The sequence below is a fragment of the Schistocerca americana genome, chromosome 2, assembly GCF_021461395.2.
Source record: "Schistocerca americana isolate TAMUIC-IGC-003095 chromosome 2, iqSchAmer2.1, whole genome shotgun sequence".
Taxonomy (NCBI): Eukaryota; Metazoa; Arthropoda; class Insecta; order Orthoptera; family Acrididae; genus Schistocerca; species Schistocerca americana.
In genome coordinates, this window is record NC_060120.1 from 1,015,365,191 (window position 1) to 1,015,386,693 (window position 21,503).

Here is a 21,503-nt window from a genome sequence, read left to right on the forward strand (position 1 = left end):
TAAGGACGTCACACACACCCATGCCCGAGGCAGGATTCGAACCTGCGACCGTAGCGGTCGTTGGGTTCCAGACTGCAGCGCCTAGAACCGCACGGCCACTCCGGCCGGCGAACACCAAAATGTTTCCTGTAATGAAGCACTTGTTGGGGGTTCTTGTCAGAGCGTCTTAGGTGTGTTCCAAAAACCGAAGCAGGAAACAATCATAGAGGAAATACTCCCGGTTTTGCCTACATAAACAATCCGTCCAACCACAAGGATGATTCGTTCTAGTGTTGTCGCTTAGCGCAACGAGTTGGCGTAGTGGCAAAACACTATAACCGTTTTCGGCAAGTGGTGTAACCCTGTTTGGCAAAAGCCTTGCCTGCATCTAGCATTCAGTGCATTCAAGGTGTTTGCAACGATAGATGTCACAACAACACCGAAGATTAAACTTCCTGGCAGATTAAAACTACGTGCTGGACCGAGACTCGAACTCGGGACCTTTGCCTTTCGCGGGCAAGTGATTTACCATCTGAGCTACCCAAGCACGACTCACGACCCGTCCTCGTAGTTTCAATTCTGCTAGTACCTCGTCTCATACCTTCCAAACTTCACAGAAGCTCTCCTGCGAACCTTGCAGAACTAGCACTCCTGGAAGAAAGGAGCTTCTGTGAAGTTTGGAAGGTAGGAGACGAGGTACTGGCGGAAGTAAAGCTGTGAGGTCACGGCGTGAGTGGTGGTTGGGTAGCTCAGACAGTAGAGCACTTGTCCGGGAAAGGCAGAGGTCCCGTGTTCGAGTCTTGGTCCGGCACACATTATTAATCTGCCAGGAAGTTTCGTATCAGCGCACACTAAGCTGCAGAGTGGAAATCTCATTCTGGAATCATCCCCCAGGCTGTGGCTAAGCCATGTCTCCGCAATATCCTTTCTTCCAGGAGTGCTAGTTCTGTAAGGTTTGCAGGAGAGCTTCTGTGAAGTTTGGAAAGTAGGAGACGAGGTACTGGCGGAAGTAAAGTTGTGAGAACGGGTCGTGAGTCGTGCTTGGGTAGCGCACTTGCCTGCGAAAGGCAAAGGCCCCGAGTTCGAGTCTCGGTCAAACACACAGTTTTAATCTGCCAGGAAGTTTCTTAACAGCGCACACTAAGCTGCAGAGTGGAAATCTCATTCTGAACACCAAAGATGACTCTTTGTTATATCCTTGACAACATTATAATGTTCTGCTATGACTTTACTGACAGAGCAAGTAATGTGACAAAACATGATAATGTACGTAATACAAGAAATATCTGTCAGAACCAGATAGCACTATTTCACTCTATGTACCTGGACTGCGTCACTGAAAGGTGTGGTGTCTGTTCACAGGATACGCCTCCGGCGGGAAGCCCTACTACATCCTGGCCAACTACACTGGCTATCCGACTGCCCACACACCCGACCAGAGGCTCTCGTACTACCTGGAAGATGTCGGACTCAACGAGTTCTTTGCAGACTTCAACTACCGCTTCCCGTACTTCCTCAGCGCTTCCAACTACACCATGGAGTACGGAAAAGCCCGCGGTGACGTCTTCTACCAAGTCCTGCGGCAACTGTTCGCCCGCTACTTCCTCGAGAGGTTGTCGCTCGGCCTGCCAGATGTCTCCCCTATCAACGACGACAAAGTCTCACTGGTAGGCATTTCTTTACAAACTCACCTCTGACGGGCATTCACAGTATGGCTATGACTGTCTCCTCTTGTCTCGTGTTCCATGCAACATTCCTCCCTCTTCCCTATCTTCCCACAACATAACTATTTCCATCGTCCTTACGATCTATTTCTAAGACCCCTACAAGCCATGGATCTTGGCGTAGTGAGGTGGCTTGCATGCCTCAGCGATACACGTGCAGCCACATGGGGAGGGATGTCTACAGAGATGTTCCTGAAGAGGGGTAACATCCTTTTCTGAAGTTGCAGGGCCAACAGTCTCTGGATGATTGACTGATTTGGGCCTTCTGACGTTGACCGACATGATCTTGTCTATGTTGGTACTGCGAAAGGCTGGAAGCAAGCCATTATATTTCCCGAGGACATGGAGCTCTGCAGTGGAAAGTTGCACTGAACCAGTCTTCGTACTGAAGTCCACGACAACAACAATTGCCTAAGAATTCTTCTGTTTTCGTGGTTTGTGTGCTTAGCACTCCTACCTACTGACACCTGCACACCTCCTATGTACAGCTGCTGTGATTCTCCCCTGGCCTCCTACCTGATGATATCTTGGCATTATCGCTCTAGGCATTATTCAAAAAAAGCACACACTTTCCACCACCTTCTGTATTTCTTCGCCCTTTTATAATTTTCATTTGCTTGCAATAGCTCTTTGTGTCTTATGTAACGTTCTCTTGGAATACACTCTTCGTTCTCTACACATTTCACACAAGATTTTCGCTTCATAGTTCATTTTTTGCATTCACAAGTCTTCCATCACTGGGTCGCACTGGACATATATTTAAACTGTAAGAGCTAGCCCGTAAAGGAATAAAATCTAGATAATTGAATACATCATTTTTCTGCCCTTACAAGCTTCACATTTACAGGGTGTTTATAAATGAATTTGGGGTTTTAACGCTTTATAATATTTATTACATTACACTTACAGTTATAAATGATATGTCAAATGAAAGAGCAACGCAGACAGTTGTGTTTGGCACCAGTGCGCATGCGCAGCGTGCTATGTTTCCACCGCAATCCGCTAGACAGCGGTAGTAGCGAAGATGGCGACTAGTGAACAGAAAGCGTTTTGTGTTTTGCAGTTTGCAAAGACCGAATCAGTAGTTCCTGTGCAACGCGCGTTCCGGCTGAAGTTCGGTTGTGATCCTCCAAGTGATAATAGCATTCGTAGATGGTATCATCAATTTGAAAATACCGGCTGTCTTTGTAAAGGGAAGAGCACATGACGACCAAGAAATAGTGAAGAGACTGTTTGAGCAAGTGAGAGACTCGTTCACTCATAACCCAAAGAACTCAGTCCGGAAGGCTAGTCATGAATTACAAGTCCCCGTGTCGACTGTTTGGAAAGTTTTAAGAAAATGCGTACAACTACGTCCTTACTGTTTACAGTTATTACAGGCTCTAAAGCCGGCAGACAATGGATTATGTACCAACTTCACAAACGAAATGTTGTTTCATGACGATGAAGATTTTCTGGATCATGTTGTCTTCAGTGATGAATCGTCCTTTTACCGTAGTAGACATGTTAACACCCACAATGTGCGCATCTGGGGCTCAGAAAATCCTCACGAGGTGGTACAAATGTAACGAGATTCCCCTAAAGTGACTGTTTTTTGTGCCGTATCCCAGCGGAAAGTTTATGGGCCTTTCTTTTTTGGTGAACCTACTGTAACTGGCACTTCCTACCTTGACACACTAGAGCAATGGCTCTTCTCTCAGTTGGAAGAAGATGAGTCAGAGAACTTCATTTTCCAGCAAGATGGTGCACCACCTCAATGGTATAGCGAAGTACACGATTGGTTGAACTTCACTGTACCCAAGCGCTGGATAGGCCACAAGGGCCCCAATGACAGGGCTTTCTTTGCATGGCCTCCACGTTCACCTGACCTAATGCCATGCGATTTTTTCCTTTGGGGCTTCATCAAGGATCGTGTGTACGAGCCTTCGCTACCAGCTGATCTCCCTGAATTAAGAAACCGGATTGAAGTAGCTGTTGCTACTATCACTGATGACATACTTATCAACATTTGGCAAGAACTCGGCTATAAACTTGATGTGTGCCGCGTGACAAATGGTGCTCACATTGAACATTTATAAGGTTCTTGGTAAAACTGTTTGAGTTGCTCTTTCATTTAACACATCATTTATAATTGTAAGTTTAATATAATAAATATTATAAAGCGTTAAAACCCCGATATTCATTTATAAACACCCTGTGCTTTTGTCCACTGTTGGGTCTTCAGTTCCACGAAATCTTTGCAAATGTATCATTAACCTGTCTTTAACTTTGGTAATGGTTTCTCATACACTGGCTATCTAATTGCGCGGTGTAGTCCAGTCCTTTATTTATCCCAATTTTCTTATACGGGCAAAGGGCCTATGTACAAAAATTACATCAGAGCCATTTTATTTTCATGTTTCAAAGAGAATAAGTACAGCGCACGAATTGTAAAGTAAAACCATTCAATAACTCGTAATACAAGTAACTGAATACAAAATTTGATTATAAACCCACTATTCTGCAGGAGAGACGCTCAATAGCTCGGTACGGGCTTTTGTCAAAGTTTCGAGAACATACCTTCACCGAAGAGTCAAGCAGTATATTGCTCCCTCCTACGTGTATCTCGCGAAGAGACCATGAGGATAAAATCAGAGAGATTAGAGTCCACACAGAGGCATACCGACAATCCTTCTTTCCACGAACAATACGAGACTGGAATAGAAGGGAGAACCGATAGAGGTACTCAAGGTACCCTCCGCCACACACCGTCAGGTGGCTTGCGGAGTATGGATGTAGATGTAGATTCTCTTTTACTCATCCTACCTTATGTATGTGTGTATGGGGCTGAATGGTTTATCAGAAAACTGGTTTCTTGCACTTCAATTCCTTCTAGAAGGTTTTACTACCTTCATGCACTTTGTACTTAAATGCTCTTGTACTGCATTTGTAATGCATTTGTTCTTAAATGCTCTTGCGAGTGCCACCAATGAAGCTAAAGATTCTATACTAATATCATTTGTTTTTCGATAACTTTTCCACGTCATATTCTTCTCAGTCCCGCATTCGCAGTTAACAGGTTGCTACAACTATTTTTTTCATATAGTTTGTCAAATGCGTTCCACACTCTAAACTTGGATACTAGCAAATTCTTCATTTAAGGGTAGTTTCTTCGCCCCATTCAAGAATGCTGCTTTATCTTTTCTTCATAACACGTTCACGCTGGCGCCAAGAATTATGTTTTTCGCAATGGGGTGACGCGAATATTCATGCTATCCTTCTTTTGGCAGCGCTGATTTTCACGTTTTCTCAGTGATGCGGTGGCCGTATTCAAACGCCACAAGCTACTACTGTTTTAACATACTGACTTTTTATTTTGAAAGTGGCGTAAGTTCATTTTTTCAAACAACAGTTATCACATAAAATAATGGTACATTAAATGAATCACAAATTATGAGATATATGATTTGCAGGGGAAGGTCTCTCGTTGAAGGGTCACACAAAATTTTACTCACAGTTGTTCGTTGCGCCTACGTGAAAGGCAATACACCATGCGTAAGTGTATTGCTAGTAGCATAATTGGTAGAATCGACAGTAAGCCACCGGTGGTACACGCCAGCTTGAACGAGTTAAATACACTGAAGAGCCAAAGAAACATCTGCCTCATATCGTGTAGCGCCCACGTGAGCACGCAGAAGTACCGCCAGCATGTAGCAAGGCATCCCAGATACGCTCAATAATACTCATGCCTGGGGAGGTTGCTGGCCAGCGGAAGTGTTTAAACTCAGAAGAGTGTTTCTGGAGTCACTGTGTAGCAATTCTGAACGTGTGGGGTGTCACATTGTCCTGCTGAAACTGCCCAAGTCCATCGGAATGCACAATCGACATGAATGGATGCAGGTGGTCAGACAGGATGCTTACGTACGTGTCACCTGTCAGAGTCGTATCTAGACGTATCAGGTGTCCTACATTACTCCCGATGTACACGTCCCACACCATTATAGAGCCAAGAGCAGGGTCCATGGATTCATGAGGTTGTCTCCATACCCGTACACGTCCATTCGCTCGACACAATTTGAAACGCGACTCGTTCGACCAGGCAGCATGTTTCCAGTCATGAACAATCGAATGGCGGTGTTGACTGGCCCAGGCGAGGGGTAAAAGTTTATGTCAAGCAGTCATCGAGGGTACACGAGTGGGCCTTCGGCTCCGAAAGCCCATATAGATGATGTTTCGTTGAATGGTTCGCACGCTGACACTTGTTGATGGCCCAGCATTGAAATCTGCAATAGTCTGCGGAAGGGTTGCACTTCCGTCACGTTAAAAAAATTCTCTTCAGTCGTCGCTGGTCCCGTTCTACAAGGATTATTTTCCGGCCGCAGCGATGTTGGTGATTTGACGTTTTACCGGATTCCTGCTATTCATGATACACTCGTGAAATGGTCGTACGGGATAAACCCCACTTCATCGCTACCTCCGACATGCTGTATCCCGTCGCTCGAGCGCCGACTATATCACCACGTTCGTACTCACTTAAATCTTGATAGCGTGCCTTTGTAGCAGCAGTAACGGATCTAACAACCACTCCAGACACTTTTTATTTTATACTCGTATTGGCGGTGCCGATCGCAGTACCGTATTTTGCATGTTTAGATATCTCTGTATTTGAATACGGATGCCTATACCAGTTTCGTTGCCGCTTGAGTGTATTATCACACTCCAAACAAAGCACAGCAATCTGTACTTCACACACCCTACATCTACGGTCCTACTTAACATATTACTGTCACATTGTGGAGATATATCAAGGCAAAGAAGGGGAAAATGGGAATTATAAAACTATAGAAACTGAAAGAAGGGAATCATAAAATCATGGAAACATTAAAACGTAAACGTGTGGCAACATACGACTGAATGATATTAATAATCTAATTGGTAGTTCATTAGTTACTGCTAGATGTATTTGTAATTTCCATTGAGTCGCGATAGGCACAACAAAAAGATTCACACAACTATAGCTTTCGGCTATTAAGGCCTTTGTCAATAGTAGACACACATACACACACGCACACACACACACACACACACACACACACACACACACACGCAAACGCAACTTGCATACACGTCTGCAGTCTCAGAGAGCTGAAACCACACCTCTGAGACTGCAGACGTGTATGCAAGTTGCGTTTGCGTGTGTGTGTGTGTGTGTGTGTGTGTGTGTGTGTGTGTGTGTGTGTGTGTGTGTGCGTGTGCGTGTGTGTGTGCGTGTGTGTGTATGTGTGTCTACTACTGACAAAGGCCTTAATAGCCGAAAGCTATAGTTGCGTCTATCGCGACTTAGCATCTCCGCTATATGGTGAGTAGCAACTTTCCTTCTCTGGTATTGTTATAATCCATCCTGGATTTTCCATTGTTTGATTTTTGTAAATTCCATTATGTAGTTTAAATGTAAGAGTTGAAAGATGGTGCCACTTTCTGTGGAGAGCTGTTATGAGTTGGAGTTTGCGCGTGCTATTAAGATCGGCTTCGTTTCCTTTCCAGACTGCCTACTACCCTGAGCTCAGGCTGCAGAACGGCGTCGAAATTCCCGTGCGTCCTGCAAAACTAAACATTCCGGAGGGTGACCTCACCGCCCTGCAAAGGATCTGGTTTAGCGAGTACAGAGTGCTCGAGGCTATCGACATGGGCCTCGCCATACACGTGAGTACCTGAACTCCCTTCCTCTTTTGTCTCTGTGTAACAGATTCGCAAGTCAGACTTCCTGACGAAATTCGTTTTCTGCCGCAGGCAATAGACGGCAGGTTCAGGTACAAGCCAAGCGAAGCAATCAACATGCTGGCGAACATGATCCAGAACAACGCCGACTCCATCCACCCCAGGTACTACGGTTCCGTCTACAACGACCTCCTGTCGTTCTTTGGCAAATACCTCGAACCCGCACAGCGATATGGAGTAAGTGTCTAAGGCATGGTCTAACAGAACCGCACAGAAATTACCAGCTTCAAACTAGACATGGAGAAAATGTCGTTCATTTCTGTTCACAGGTCGCCGGCACAGTATTTGGGAAATATGAAACCATGCTCCGTGACCCATTGTACTACCAGATTGTCAAGAGAGTGTTGAGAGTTTTCCAGGAGTACCAGAACTATCTTAAACCGTACACGAGACGAGAGGTAAGTTAGAGGTAGTTCTAGAACAGTCTTACCGCATGTTCACATCCGACAGAAAATTCCCTACCGGGAGAGCTATTGTTAGCCTTACCAATTTTTTTGAAAATAATACAAGTTTCAGTCTATGGCAGCAATTTTTTTATTATTTTCCCTAGTGGCCACCAGCTTCGGCACATAGTATCATCCTCAGGCCATTCTCTGGCATTCAATCGTCATTGTCGCTTCCCAAGCAGATGTATCAAATATTTGACAGACCTACTTGGAAAGCGAGCCTGGTGACTGTGCGTGACTACGGGATTGCCTGAGGATCGTACTATGTGCCGAAACTGGTAGCCAATAGGCAAAATAATTAAAAAAAATGCGACTAAAGGCTGCTGCCTACATTTTGTAGGCACTTTGCAAAATGCCGGGGTTGAGAGGTGGACATGTCACCCAAATTCATTAAATAAATCCGTATTATTTCGGCTAATACTCTCAACCCCACTTTAATTACCACAGTTCCTATCACACAACAGACAATTTATGGGGAAAATCATGATATGGCCCTGTTTGTGGTCAGTTGAAGAGTTGCGCCTTCGACATGAATCTATTTGTGATCATTTAATAGCTGATCACTCGTATCGGGCAACGGGAGCTGATGATAAAGGTGAAATTCAACTTTTAAGTAACACAGAGATGTTGGTATCACAAAGTGATTTGTTGCGAGAATTCCTAAAGTACTACACCACAAAAATATTGAATAGAATGTAAATAAGAACAATGTAACTAGAATTAAATATTTACTCTGCAGCGACGAGTGTGCTGTTATGAAGCTTCCTGGCAGATTAAAACTGTGTGCCATACCGACACTCGAACTCGGGACCTTTGCCTTTCGCGAGCAAGTGCTCTACCGACGAAAAGACGAGGTACTGGCGGATGTAAAGCTGTGAGGACGGGTCGTGAGTCGGGCTTGGGCAGCTCAGTCGGTAGAGCACTCGCCCGTGAAGGCAAAGGTCCCGAGTTCGAGTCTCGGTATGGCACTTATTTTTAATCTGCTAGGAAGTTCCAAGAACAATGTAACTTAGATATTGAGATGTTGGCTGCATTTACAAAAAAAAAGGTTCAAATGGCTCTTAGCACTATGGGACTTAACATCTGAGGTCATTAGTCAGGCAGGATTCGAACCTGCGACCATAGCAGCAGCGCGCTTCCGGACTGAAGCGCGTAGAACCGCTCGTCCACAGCGGCATTTGCATACAGGAGTGAGATCAACTATCACGTTATAGAGCCCTACAAACTTTGTGAGTAAGAGTATGCCTTAACACGTTACCCCTGACTATTATGAACAATGTTGATCGGGAATGAGAGTCCTTGGAACAGATCATACACGCAAGCAGTGTCTGTGTTTGGCGACAAGACGAAAGCGTAAGCTGGGAGGGGTCCAATTAACTAGACAACCTGCTGCGCCAGTGCTGCAAATACGTTACCAGTCTGCAAGACTGGCCACTTACCGACACCTCGGAGCACGGGTATTATGTTGCGTGCAGTTGCTCTCAGTGGGGTCCGCTCCCATGGTTAATGACCCGACCGAAACAGCGCAAGCGCGAAAGGACAAACAATCCCGACTGTTGTCACCAAATGGTAACAGATAGGCGCTTCCCGGATTACCGTAACAGTAACTCTTATATGATCACCTTCACTCTGGCTGACCAGATGTGAAGAACTTTGCGGTTCGCTTTGGCGGTCCAGAAGTGAGACACGACCGATCTCTCCAGCTGTCCATTATCAAATGCCAGAAAACTCCTCACTTCACCCTCACACCATAATATTAGTGCCTTGTCCCCCACTGCGCAGGAAGACCTTCAATCGTGGGAGGACACAGAAACAGCTACTAATCACACTCAGATTCTGCCGCTCCTTTCCCATCCAAGCCATTACAACAAATGTTCCTCCTATCGTGGGTTGTCCCTCCAGATTCGGAGTGCGCTCTTTTGCGTCAGCACGCGTCAATCAGATGGCGTTTTTCGGTCTATACGTGGGGAAGTATAGGCCTGAAACTATATCTGGCCGATGGACCGCACTGTTCCCGTGGGCGCCGTATTGTCGACCCCTTTGGACGCAGAGCTGATGCAGGCAATGCAGCCATTTGGACGTCATCTGGTAGGCGTGCAGCGGACCCCAGTGCACTAAGGCCACATCGCAGGTGGTACCCATGTCCCAGATAACTTGCTCGTACCGCTACAAAGAAAGCTAGGCATCCACTGCGTTGCGACGAGTGAGAAGTTACACTCCTCCTCTCGCTCAGATAACTTGCCACCACACATCGTCCCATGCCTAACAAAGTACGCCAGCCTTGTCATCCATTTTCTGTCTTTAGAAAATCATAGCTCTCATTCCAGATTTCACTACTCCAGTGACCTTAATTCGCCGTCACCACTCGGGAACTTCACGAGAAAAAATTGATGTTTGGATTGTGCGGCGCTCAACTGTGTGGTCATCAGTGTGAGAAAAAACTGAATCAAGGCAAAAAATGGAAGGGGACAAGCCAGGAGAGCTTGGCGTCTTTCAACTTGTCGTAGCCTGGCACGAGGATTTGTATGCTTTCCTCATAGAACGCTGCCGCCTTCGTTGTCTCACAACCATGTGGTAATATGGTCTTCGAGATCGACGTTGTTGTTGAATTTTTAACCACCAAAGAACGTTTTCAGGTGCAGAAAAGTGGAAGTCTATAGGGGCGACGTCAGAGCTGTACGAATAGCGGTCAAATCAGCTCCAGACGAAGTCGGTTGGTTGGTTGGTTGATTTTGGGAACGGGACCAAACAGCGAGGTGTGTGAAATCTTATGTTCAAATGTGTGTGAAATCTTATGGGACTTAACTGCTAAGGTCACGAGTCCCTAAGCTTACACACTACTTAACCTAAGTTAGCCTAAGGACAAACACACACACACACACACATGCCCGAGGGAGGACTCGAACCTCCGCCGGGACCAGCCGCACAGTCTATGACTGCAGCGCCTGAGACCGCTCGGCTAATCCCGCGCGGCAAAACAGCGAGGTCATCGGCCCCATCGCATTAGGGAAGGATTGGGGAGAGAAGTCTGCCGTGCCCTTTCAAAGGAACCATCTCGGCATTTGCCTGAAGCGATTTTAGTGAAATCAAGGAAAACCTAAATCAGGATTGCCGAACGCAGGTTTGAACCGTCGTCCTCCAGAATGTGAATCCAGTGTGCTGACCACTGCGCCACCTCGCTCGGTCCAGACGAAGTACAGTGAGAGTTGTTCGCAGGGTGAGTGACGTCGGATACTGACGTTAATCAAAACAGTACTGTATGTGAGCTTTCCGCAGCGCTCATTCTCGTCTCAAAGTAAGCATTTGCAATGATTGTTCGACTCGCAGTAAAAAAAATGCAACATTAGGACGCCGCGTCTGTGCCAAAAGACTGTAAACTTGACTTTCCGAGGTGTCAAGAATTGATTAGGTTTAATCTTCACTGGTGATGCAGTGAGCCTCCATTTCATTGGTTGTTGTTACGACTGAGGGGTTTCATAACCGATCCGAGACTCATCCCTGCTCACTGTCACTATCTTGCTTAGGAATTCATCCCCATCTTTATTGTAAAGCGCCAAAAAAAACCAACTGCACTGTCCAGACTTTTTTCATGTGTGTGTGTGTGTGTGTGTGTGTGTGTGTGTGTGTGTTTGAATGTTGCTCTGTACGGCTTTAGTCACCCAGCGATCGCACAGTTTTCGATAACTCACTTTTTCAGAAACAATGTTATGAAGAAGCGACCTTGAAACTTGTGTAAAATTTTTAGAAAAGTCGGGTAGTGTAGAAATAACGGTTCCCCTTTACGAGTTCTTCATTAACCTTTATATCTCAACAATTTCAAGCGACATAGCTAAAATTATGTTCTTCAGCAGGCATGGTACGAGGGAAAAATAATTAAAAAGGTCGTTGCTTTCGAGTAACACTATTTTTATTGACAAATGTGAGTGTTGCAGTTCTTCTGCAACATTGCGATATCAAGCCATAATTTTTACATGTGAAAAACATAGCACTTCTGGGGTGTTAGTTGCTATGAGATCTCTTGAAACAATTGTTGTTGCAACAGAATTCAACGCAACACTTCTCACAAGCGGTTTGTGCATAACTTGAACGTTTCAGGAATTTTCATATAATCCTCTTGTCCCTATTGTCCCTATTGTCTAATGACCAACTTGGACCTGATGTAGAGGTTTTGGTGGCACATATTGTGTGGGGCCTTTATGTTTCTTTTCTTGAATATCCTCTTCCACTGAACACTTGTGTTTAGACTGCGCAATAATTCTGCGAAATAATGTCGAAATTCCGCTAAAGTCATTGTTTTCCTTGAAAGCGCTTTCTCTTTTTACACACATTTATATAACAAACAATAAAATGGTAAAAAATGCATACAGGTCATTTCTTGCTCCTCTTTATCTCCCCATAATACTGTCGGTCAGATCACCCCACCAGTATGTCGATTACATTCACCAACAATCAGTGGCCTGTAAATGGAAATATACTTTCCCTGAGATTTGTCATAACGCGGCACTTGTCATTTAGGCGTTTCTCACGCAAATGTTAATGCCAGATTTTCTGTCTTACTATCCGTCCAAATAATCACAGAAACTTCTCCTCCACTGACGTCCTTTTTCCGTATTTCATTCACAACTGGCATATTACAGTTCGGAATAGAGTTTCTTCTAAGAGTACAAAGGGTAGGAACCTCCCTTGGTTCACATAACAAAGGAATTGAAATAATTATCAAAAAAAGATGATAATTCTGATATCTTGGAATGTCCCTTGCTAGACATATATCTATATTTGAGGAAGCTCCCATATGTGGAATCTCTATCTCTTACCAAATTCTGTTTGTCTCTTTCAGCCTGTAATCAAAACCTGATACAGCATTATGTACAAACCCCTTTTTATAACCCTAATAGTATGGTTTGTCTGGCATGCGCCGGCTCATGCTGTTACGAGGGTTTGCTGAGCACATGTATTCACTAACAGCCAAGTATTGCTCAAGAGGTCCTTTACCAAATTTTTCACTGAGTTTCTTTGTCAGAGATGTTTTAAACAATCTGTTCCAGATAGGGTCTGTAACAGGAAGCAAATTACTATTATCTGTCTCTCATCTTGAGCGTCTTGCATGAAATAGTGGGTTTTTGAGGACCGTATTCACGTAGTGTTGCATTACTGCAATAAAGAAATAACTTTACTTATACACGTAAAATTACCTATTAAATATACCGGCAGTTCAGTCTCACTTAACACTTCTTTCCGATTTTTCCCTCATCAAAAACAGCTGACTTCAGGTACATGTATCCTTGGAAAACAACTGACGAATACTCGCAGCAGAGATATTTGGTGGAGGTTGAGAACTTAGAAAGGAAGAGGAAATGTCGGAGCACTGCAACGCTGAAAATTTCGTGCTCTAATATTCGAGAATAATTATTTATGGAGACTTGAATGATATGTTGCTGAACTACAAAGTGGCAGTACAAAGGGTTAACTAAATACGGACGACCACTTCCTGCGTCACCATGTACAACACGTCCTTCTTTGAACTGGCGGACCCATCTCCTTACCACTGAATCAGACGTCCAAGTTTCTCTGTAAACCTCGGAAATACAAGTATGTCGGTGACTATCGACTGGTTTAGAAATCTTCACATCCAGTAAACAAATTACATATCTAATTTCACAGGCAGCGGTATTTTTAATCAACTTTGCCTTTCTAAACAAGCACCATGTAGTATTAAAAAGCACCCAGAGCTCAACGGCCATCATTCCTCCTTTACTCAGCGCATCTATCATGCGACTGTATCGCTGCTGCGGAAAGAAATACAAACGGAACTTGCTTTCCGGACGTGCCTCGTATGTTTAAAGTAATTTACGATTTCAGTAACTTCACAGAGCTTTGTCTTTTCCAGTTTCTCCATTGCAGCTGGTGAACAGCGTCAGTTTTCTTTCTAGAGTAACGGAAAGACATACTACACTGCTTTCATCTCAAGCACAGATAACACAGAATCGACTGCTCTTGTTCCATACATGTATTAGGTGCTGTTTCTCCACTCTATGCTTATGAGTCACAAACCAACTCTGCTTCTTTACAGCTGGAATTCCCTGGAGTCAAAATCGAGTCTGTGGACGTCGACCGACTGGTGACGTTTTTCGAGACCTTCGATATCGAGGTGGACAACACGCTCAAAGTATCCAGCGCCGAAGAAGCCGAGAAGGTGAAGATCTTCGCCCGCCAGCCACGCCTCAACCACAAACCCTTCACGTACCGCATCAAGGTGTCCAGCGAGAAGCCGACCAAGGCCATCTTCCGTACCTTCTATGGACCACGCTACGACTCGTACGGCAACGAGATGACGGTGGACGAGGCTAGGCAGTACTTCGTTGAATTTGATCGCTTCGTATACGAAGGTAAGTGCACATTACACTTTGCCGCATAGGATTACAAATACAGCAAAACTGAACAGCGGATAGTGAACACATTGTTTATCCGCACAACTAATTTATCAAGCGTCATATACACCTTATGGACGCATTAGAATTTTCATTTGGCTTTAAGCTAACAGCTTATCTTACATACATTATCCCACGTGCATTAGATGTTAAATTTACTGCAGTAAAACCATCGGCGGTACGTACACTCTTTCTAAATAATGTGGACATCATTTCCCCAGAGTTTTTGTCATAATTTTACTAACCATTCGCCCAGTCCCATAATGTCTTAAATTGGATACATTACATATCTCCACATCCGGTTTTCACACCTTGTGCCCTTCCGAAAACAAATATAAATTCAAGAACTAAGGCAGCATATGTATTATCCTTCGGGCTCAGAATTGCAGGTTAAGGTTTCTTCATATACATGGTGTAAATTTTAAGTTGACAAACCAGGATAACTCGAAAAATAAGCTTCACACGAAAAAATGTGTGGAATCCAAAGTTGTTTATTTTCGAGGGGGACATTTGCTGGTGCTAAAATTAGCCCGCTCCCCAGCCCCTAGGGGATTTGGCGGGAGGCAACTTTAAAATTTCAAATGGTAACCCCCATTTTTATTGCCGAATCTGATTCTACATTAAAAAACTACGTATATTTTGCCTTAAACATTTGTTTTGATTCTTGGTAGTTGGCGCTGTAATTCAACAAAATCCATGTTCTCATTTTTGCGTGGAAAATGGTTACTGATAAATAAAATATACTTATTTACGTCGTAAATTTTGATTTACTAAACCATAGGGTGGGGTCTGAGAGAGAGGAATTAGAGTTTCACAAGTGTTGACCCAAATATTAATTTTTCCCACAGACGAAAAAAACTACACACATGGAAGGAATTATGGAACGGGACGGAAATAGGTTGATGTGATGTACATATACGAACAAACAAACCATTACAATTTCAAAAAAATTTGTAAAGATTTATTCAAGAGAAAGAGCTACACAAACTGAGCAAGTCAATAACGCATTGGTCCACCTCTGATCCAGCTATTAGGCTTGGCATTGGCTGCTAGAGTTGTTGAGTGTCTTCCTGATGGATACTGTACCAAATTCTGTCCAGATGTCTGAAGGGCCCTGCCCATAATGCTTCAAACATTCTCAGATGGGGAAAGATCCGGCGACCATTCTGGCAACGGTAGTGTTTGGCACGTAAGAAGACAAGCAGTAGAAACTCTCGCCGTGTGTAGCGAGGTGGCGCAGTGGTTAGCACACTGGACTCGCATTCGGGAGGACGACGGTTCAATCCCGCGTCCGGCCATCCTGATTTAGGTTTTCCGTGATTTCCCTAGATCACTCCAGGCAAATGCCGGGATGGTTCCTTTGAAAAGGGCACGGCCGACTTCCTTTCCCATCCTTCCTTAATCCGAGCTTGTGCTCCGTCTCTAATGACCTCGTTGTCGACGGGACGTTAAACACCAATATCCTCCTCCTCCTCATCGCCGTGTGTGGGTGGCCATTATCTTGCTGAAATGTAAGCCCAGGATAGCTTGTAATTGAGGGCAACAAAACGAGGCGTTGAAAATCATCTACGTACCGCTATGTTGTACGGGTGCTGCACATGACAACCAAAGAAAAGAAATGGCATCGCAGGCTATCACACCTGGTTGTCGGGCAGTATGGCAAGCGACAGTCAGTTTGGTATACTACCGGTGTCCGGGGCGTCCCTAGACATACGAGACAACCGACTTAGACAGGCCTTCTGCATGATCTTTGGGATAGTAGACATAAAAGTCTTCTCGTGTCGTATCACGTCATAATGTAAACAACTATGTTGGAGAAATCAACGTTTCAGTCACGATCACAGTGGCCTTCTTCAGCGCCTCCAGTATAGTTCTTTTTCCACATTATTCCGCCGTATGATACTTAGAAAACTTTTATGTCGACTGACTCTAGCCAAGGAAGCCTATGCACTTGCATATTTGGGAAAGCACTTTCCAAAACTTTCTTGAAGTACCTCTAAACGTATATCTCGAAGTAAATCTTCCATCGGAGTTAGTTCATTATCTTCCAACAACGATGTAATAGTAGGGTACCTTCCAACAATGATGTACGAGTAGGGAATGCGAAAAAGTTATTCTTCAGTACTTGTAACTTAAAAAGAGTTTTCATCATACTTGCGGTTAAGTGTCGGTTTATGTTTTCTAACTGCACCCTTGAATTTAGAAGTGGCTTCCTGGGTTAAAAATTGCTTTGCGGTTAACTGAAAATAGAATCACGTATAAGTCACACAGTCAATTTAAGCTTCATATGACAGTCAAGAATCAACTCGTTGTAATATGCTCATTTCGGTTCCAGAAGAAAGCTTCCTTCGTATCACGATGCCATTTACCCTAACGCTCAAGAAAGCGATAACATCAGCAATAAACGATGCACTGCGTAGTGATAACACACACTGGCACACCGTGTAAGTTGGCAGCAGTTGCAAAGCGGCATCAAAACTTTCGAATAACCACCGTCAAGTCCCTATCAGAAATTCGCTGACATCAAAACAAAAAGAATCATTCCCTGCCAAGGCAGCGACGACTAATTAAGAAAGTGGGAGGGGTAGGCAAGTTACAATCCGATCTTCCTGTGTCGTGCACACAGTCCAAAACATTCTGCGTGAATGTATTTTCTTTATGATTATAGAGGTGCTACTATTATTAATTAGTTTTTGTCACTACCATTTTGCTTTAAAAATAAAGTAATGGAAGAGAATAATTTTACTTATATTAATGCGTGTTTTGTCTGCTTGTATGCGACCACCTGAAATGTACTTGCGTACCACCAATGGAACGTGTACCACTGTTTGGGAATCCCTGATGTGGTACTTATTTTAAAAGAGGAAAAACACATTTTCACCATTACTAAATCTATATTTCTGAAAGGTCTCGCAAAAAAAAAAAAAAAAAAAAAAAAAAAGAAGTGGTGTTGGGCAGAACAAAAGCAACAGCAACCGTGACATCAATGACAGCGTGCGACGCTGTCAAACAGATTTGCAAAGAAACTGGAACACCTGCCTAATATCGTGCAGTGGCCCGCAGGCACACAGACGTGCCGCAACACGACGTGGCATGCTGTAAAACAATGTCTGAAGTAGTGCTGGAGGGAACTGACACCATGAATCCTGCAGGACTGTCCATAAATCCGTAGGAGTAAACGGGATGGAGATCTCTTCTGAATAGCGCTTTGCAAGGCATCCAAGATATGCTGCATGTCTGGGGAGTTTGGTGGCCTGTGAAAGTCTTTAAACTCAGGACAGTGATCCTGGAGGCATTCTGTAGCAATTCGAGACGTGTGGGGTGTCGCATTGTCCTGCTGGAATTGTGCAAGTCCGTCGGAATGCACAATGGACATGAATGGACGCAGGTAATCAGACAGGATGCTTACGTACGTGTCACCTGTTACATTTGTATCTAGACACAGCAGGGGGTCCCACATCACTCCACCTGCACACGCCCCACACCATTAAAATGCTTCCACCATACTGAACAGTCCCCTGCTGACATGCAGGATCCACGGATTCATGAGGTTGTCTCCATACCCGTACACATCCTTGCGCTCAGTACAATATAAAAGGAAACTCGTCCGACCAGACAACATGTTCCAGTCATCAACAGTCCAATGTCAGTTCTGACGGGCCCACGCGAGGCGTGTGCTGCAGTCTTCAAGGGTACCCGAGTGGGCCTTCGGCTCCGAAAGCCCATATCGATGAAGTTTCGTTCAGGGTGCGCACGCTGACACTTGCTGATGGCTCAGCATTGAAATCTGCACCAATTTGCGGAATGGTTGGACTTGTGTAGCGTTGAACGATTCTCTTCAGTCGTCGTTGGTCCCGTTCTTGCAGAATCCTTTTCCGGTCACTGCGATGTCGGTGATCTGACGTTTTACCGGATTCCTGATATTCAAGGTACATTCGTGAAATGGTCGTAGGGAAAATCCCCACTTCATCGCTACGTCGGAGGTACTGTGCCCCATTCCTCGTGCGCCGACTATAACACCACGTTCAAACTCTCTTAAATCTTTGATAACCTGCTATGGTAGCAGCAGTAATCGATCCACAACTGTTGTTTTATATAGGCGTTGTCGGCCGCAGCGCCGTATTCTACCTGTTTACACCCTCTGTATTTGAATACGTGTGCCTACGCCAGTTTCTTCTTCCATTAACCAATTCACTCTGTTTAAGCTTTAGAGAAGTGTCCCGGTTTGTCCCGGTTTCTGCTTCCCAAATTAAGTCCATTTTCAGTCAGTTTAAGACAAACGTCCCGGTTTCTCAGACAGAAATTATGGATACATACATACATACCTACATTAGTACTTGTTCCGTAGACCATGAATACGACATTCCGTAATGATGTAGAACGTGTCACGTTAACATAAGTTTTCTTTGCACAAAATAATTAATTAATTAATTAATTTTTTTAGTTACTACGTCATATCTAAGAATTCATCTGTTGAGTAGAAGTTGTCATTCGGAAATTCTTTTAATTTGCTTTTAAATGTTGGTTGGGTATCTGGGAGACTTTTAATACTATTTGGCAAATGACCAAAGATTTGTGTGGCAGCATAATCCACCCCTTTCTGTGCCAAAGTGAAATTTAACCCAGAATAGTGAATATCATCCTTTCTTCTAGTGTTGTAGCTATGCACTTCGCTGTTATTTTTGAATTGGAATGGGTTACTAATGACAAATTTCTTAAGTGAATATATGTATTGCGAAGGTACTGTGAATATCCCGACTTCCTTAAATAAAATTTCTGCAATGTGATCTTGGGTGGGCTCCAGCTATTATTCTGGTTACACGCTTTTGTGCAATGAATACTTTCTCTCTTAATGACGAATTGCCCCAAAATATGATGCCATATGAAAGCAGTGAATGAAAATAGGCATAGTAGGCTAATTTACTGATATGGTTAACACCAAAATTTGCAATAACCCTAATAGCATAAACAGCTGAACCTGTTTCAGCAGAACATCGATGTGTTTCTTCCAATTCAATTTTTCATCAATGCACACACCCAGAAGTCTTGAGTATTCTACCTTAGCAACAGACATCCGTTCATAGTCTATATTTATCAATGGTATTATGCCATTTACTGTACAGAGTTGTATAAACCGCGTTTTCTCAAAATTTAGTGAGAGTCCATTTGCAGAGAACCACTTAATAATTTTCTGAAAGACATTTGCAATTTCCTCAGCTGATTCTTGCTTCTTGGGTGTGGTGACTACCTGTATCATCACCAAAAAGAACTAACTTTGCATCTCCATGAATACAGAGTGGCAAGTCGTTAATATATATTAAGAACAATAAGGGACCCAAGGCTGAACCCTGTGGGACACCATTCTTGATACCTCCCCAGTTAGAGGACTGCTGGTTTTTGTAGACTATCTGTACTGTTAATTTCAACCTTCTGCATTCTTCCAGTTAAGTATGAATTAAACCATGTATGCACCGTCCCACTCATATCACAATACTTAAGCTTATCTAGAAAAATTTCACAATCAAAAGCCCTAGTTTCAAGACAAACAGTAATTACGTTTCGCTTGTTCCGCTGTGCAGTGCAAGCCGGGGAGAACGAGATCTCGCGCAGCTCTCGCGACTTCCCGAGCGTGCGGCCCTCGCCGCTGTCGACGAGCGAGCTGGAGTCGGCCGTGAACGAGGCCCTGCAGGGCAAGCAGCCCTTCAGCCCGGCCGCCGCGGCCCGCCGGGGATTCCCCGAGCGGCTGGTGCTGCCGCGCGGTTCCCGCCAAGGCCTGCCGCTGCGCTTCTACGTCATCGCCAGCTACCTGCCCTCGAACGCCACCGCCGCCTCTGCTGACGCGCAGTCGCTCGTCGCCGGCTACTGGACCGCCGAGCTCGCAGATGGCCGTCCGGTCGCCTTCCCTTTCGACCGCCGCATCCCGCACTACTACGACTTGCCCAACACCCACATCGGGGATGTCGTCGTCTACCACAAGACCATCGACGAGATCAATCGACCAACTGTCTAGTCATGTATTCACCAGCCACTGCCAATTCCTAGTGCCAAATAAATATTCGTTGTTTTACGTAACAGTGTTTTATTTTATGATGACATGTTCATTTATAAAGACCTCATGTGGGGTTTGCTCCTCCCTAACAAGAATTTTGACACCACCGTTCACGGTATTCAAATGCATCCACAGTACTGGCGGACCAGACTGAGCCGACCCCAGTTACACTGTGCGCAGTAGCTTCAAAAACCTCAAAACTCATACTTTTCGTTACAGACTCCCCTGTGCAGCTGAGATTCTTACACACACTTGACACAGGAGTAATCATTTCAACTCTTCTGAACAGAAGAAACTACCTGCAACTGAAATACGAGGGTGGGACACATGAAAACCTTAAATTTGTAATAACAAATCGAAATTTCGCGCCGTTATCCTGTAAGTTGGCAAGCCTGCTGCAGACAGCGTGCAGAATGTCCTGTAAGTGGCAGCATAGTGCAGATGCACACATACCGTCGCAGTATCAGTATAAAGATGGCAGCCCCACTTGCGACTTGCATCAGGGAAGAACAGCGTTCTGTTATTCGGTTTTTGCGTAGTGAAGCTGTGAAACCTATTGAAATTCATCGACGAATGAAGGTTCAGTACGGTGATGGATGTTTGTCACAGCAGAAAGTCTACGAATGGAGTAGGAAGTTCGCAAACGGTGTGACTTCAGTGGAAGATGCTCTTCGTCCAGGTCAGGTACAACGAGCTGTGACTCCCCAGAACATTGCAGCATTTGAAGCCGTAGTGAACGAAAACCGCCGAGTGACACTGAATGACATTGCAGCATGTTTACAGATTAGTCATGGGTCAGCACACACATTGTGCATGATGTGCTCCAGTTTCACAAAATGTCTGCAAGATGGGTGCCACGGCAGCTGACTCCTGAAATGAGAGAACGACGTGCTGATGCTTGTGAAGATACTTCTGAAGAACGTCTTCGACGCGTTGAACGAGAAGGTGACGGCTTCCTTGAAAGAATCGTTACTGGGGACGAAACCTGGGTTCACTTCCACCAACCAGAAACGAAGAGAGCGAGTAAGGAATGGCGCCATTCCTCATCACCAAAACCAACAGCAGGGAAGGTTATGCTGGCTCTTTTGGGACGTAAATGGCGTCATTTTGGAGCACTGTC

The 21,503-nt window shown here is 44.6% G+C and overlaps 1 protein-coding gene across 1 annotated transcript in view; it reads left to right on the plus strand.

The window, feature by feature from the left end:
- LOC124596367 (hexamerin-like) overlaps positions 1 to 20,401 on the plus strand; it is a 46,007-nt gene extending 25,606 nt beyond the window's left edge. Inside the window, exons 5-10 of the mRNA XM_047135475.1 lie at positions 1,342 to 1,646; positions 7,227 to 7,385; positions 7,473 to 7,637; positions 7,730 to 7,858; positions 13,977 to 14,292; positions 19,914 to 20,401. Of these exons, the coding sequence (XP_046991431.1) occupies positions 1,342 to 1,646; positions 7,227 to 7,385; positions 7,473 to 7,637; positions 7,730 to 7,858; positions 13,977 to 14,292; positions 19,914 to 20,344 (1,505 nt within the window). The 3' untranslated portion in view covers positions 20,345 to 20,401. The remainder of the gene's footprint in view (positions 1 to 1,341; positions 1,647 to 7,226; positions 7,386 to 7,472; positions 7,638 to 7,729; positions 7,859 to 13,976; positions 14,293 to 19,913) is intronic.
- Positions 20,402 to 21,503: the final 1,102 nt, after the last annotated feature.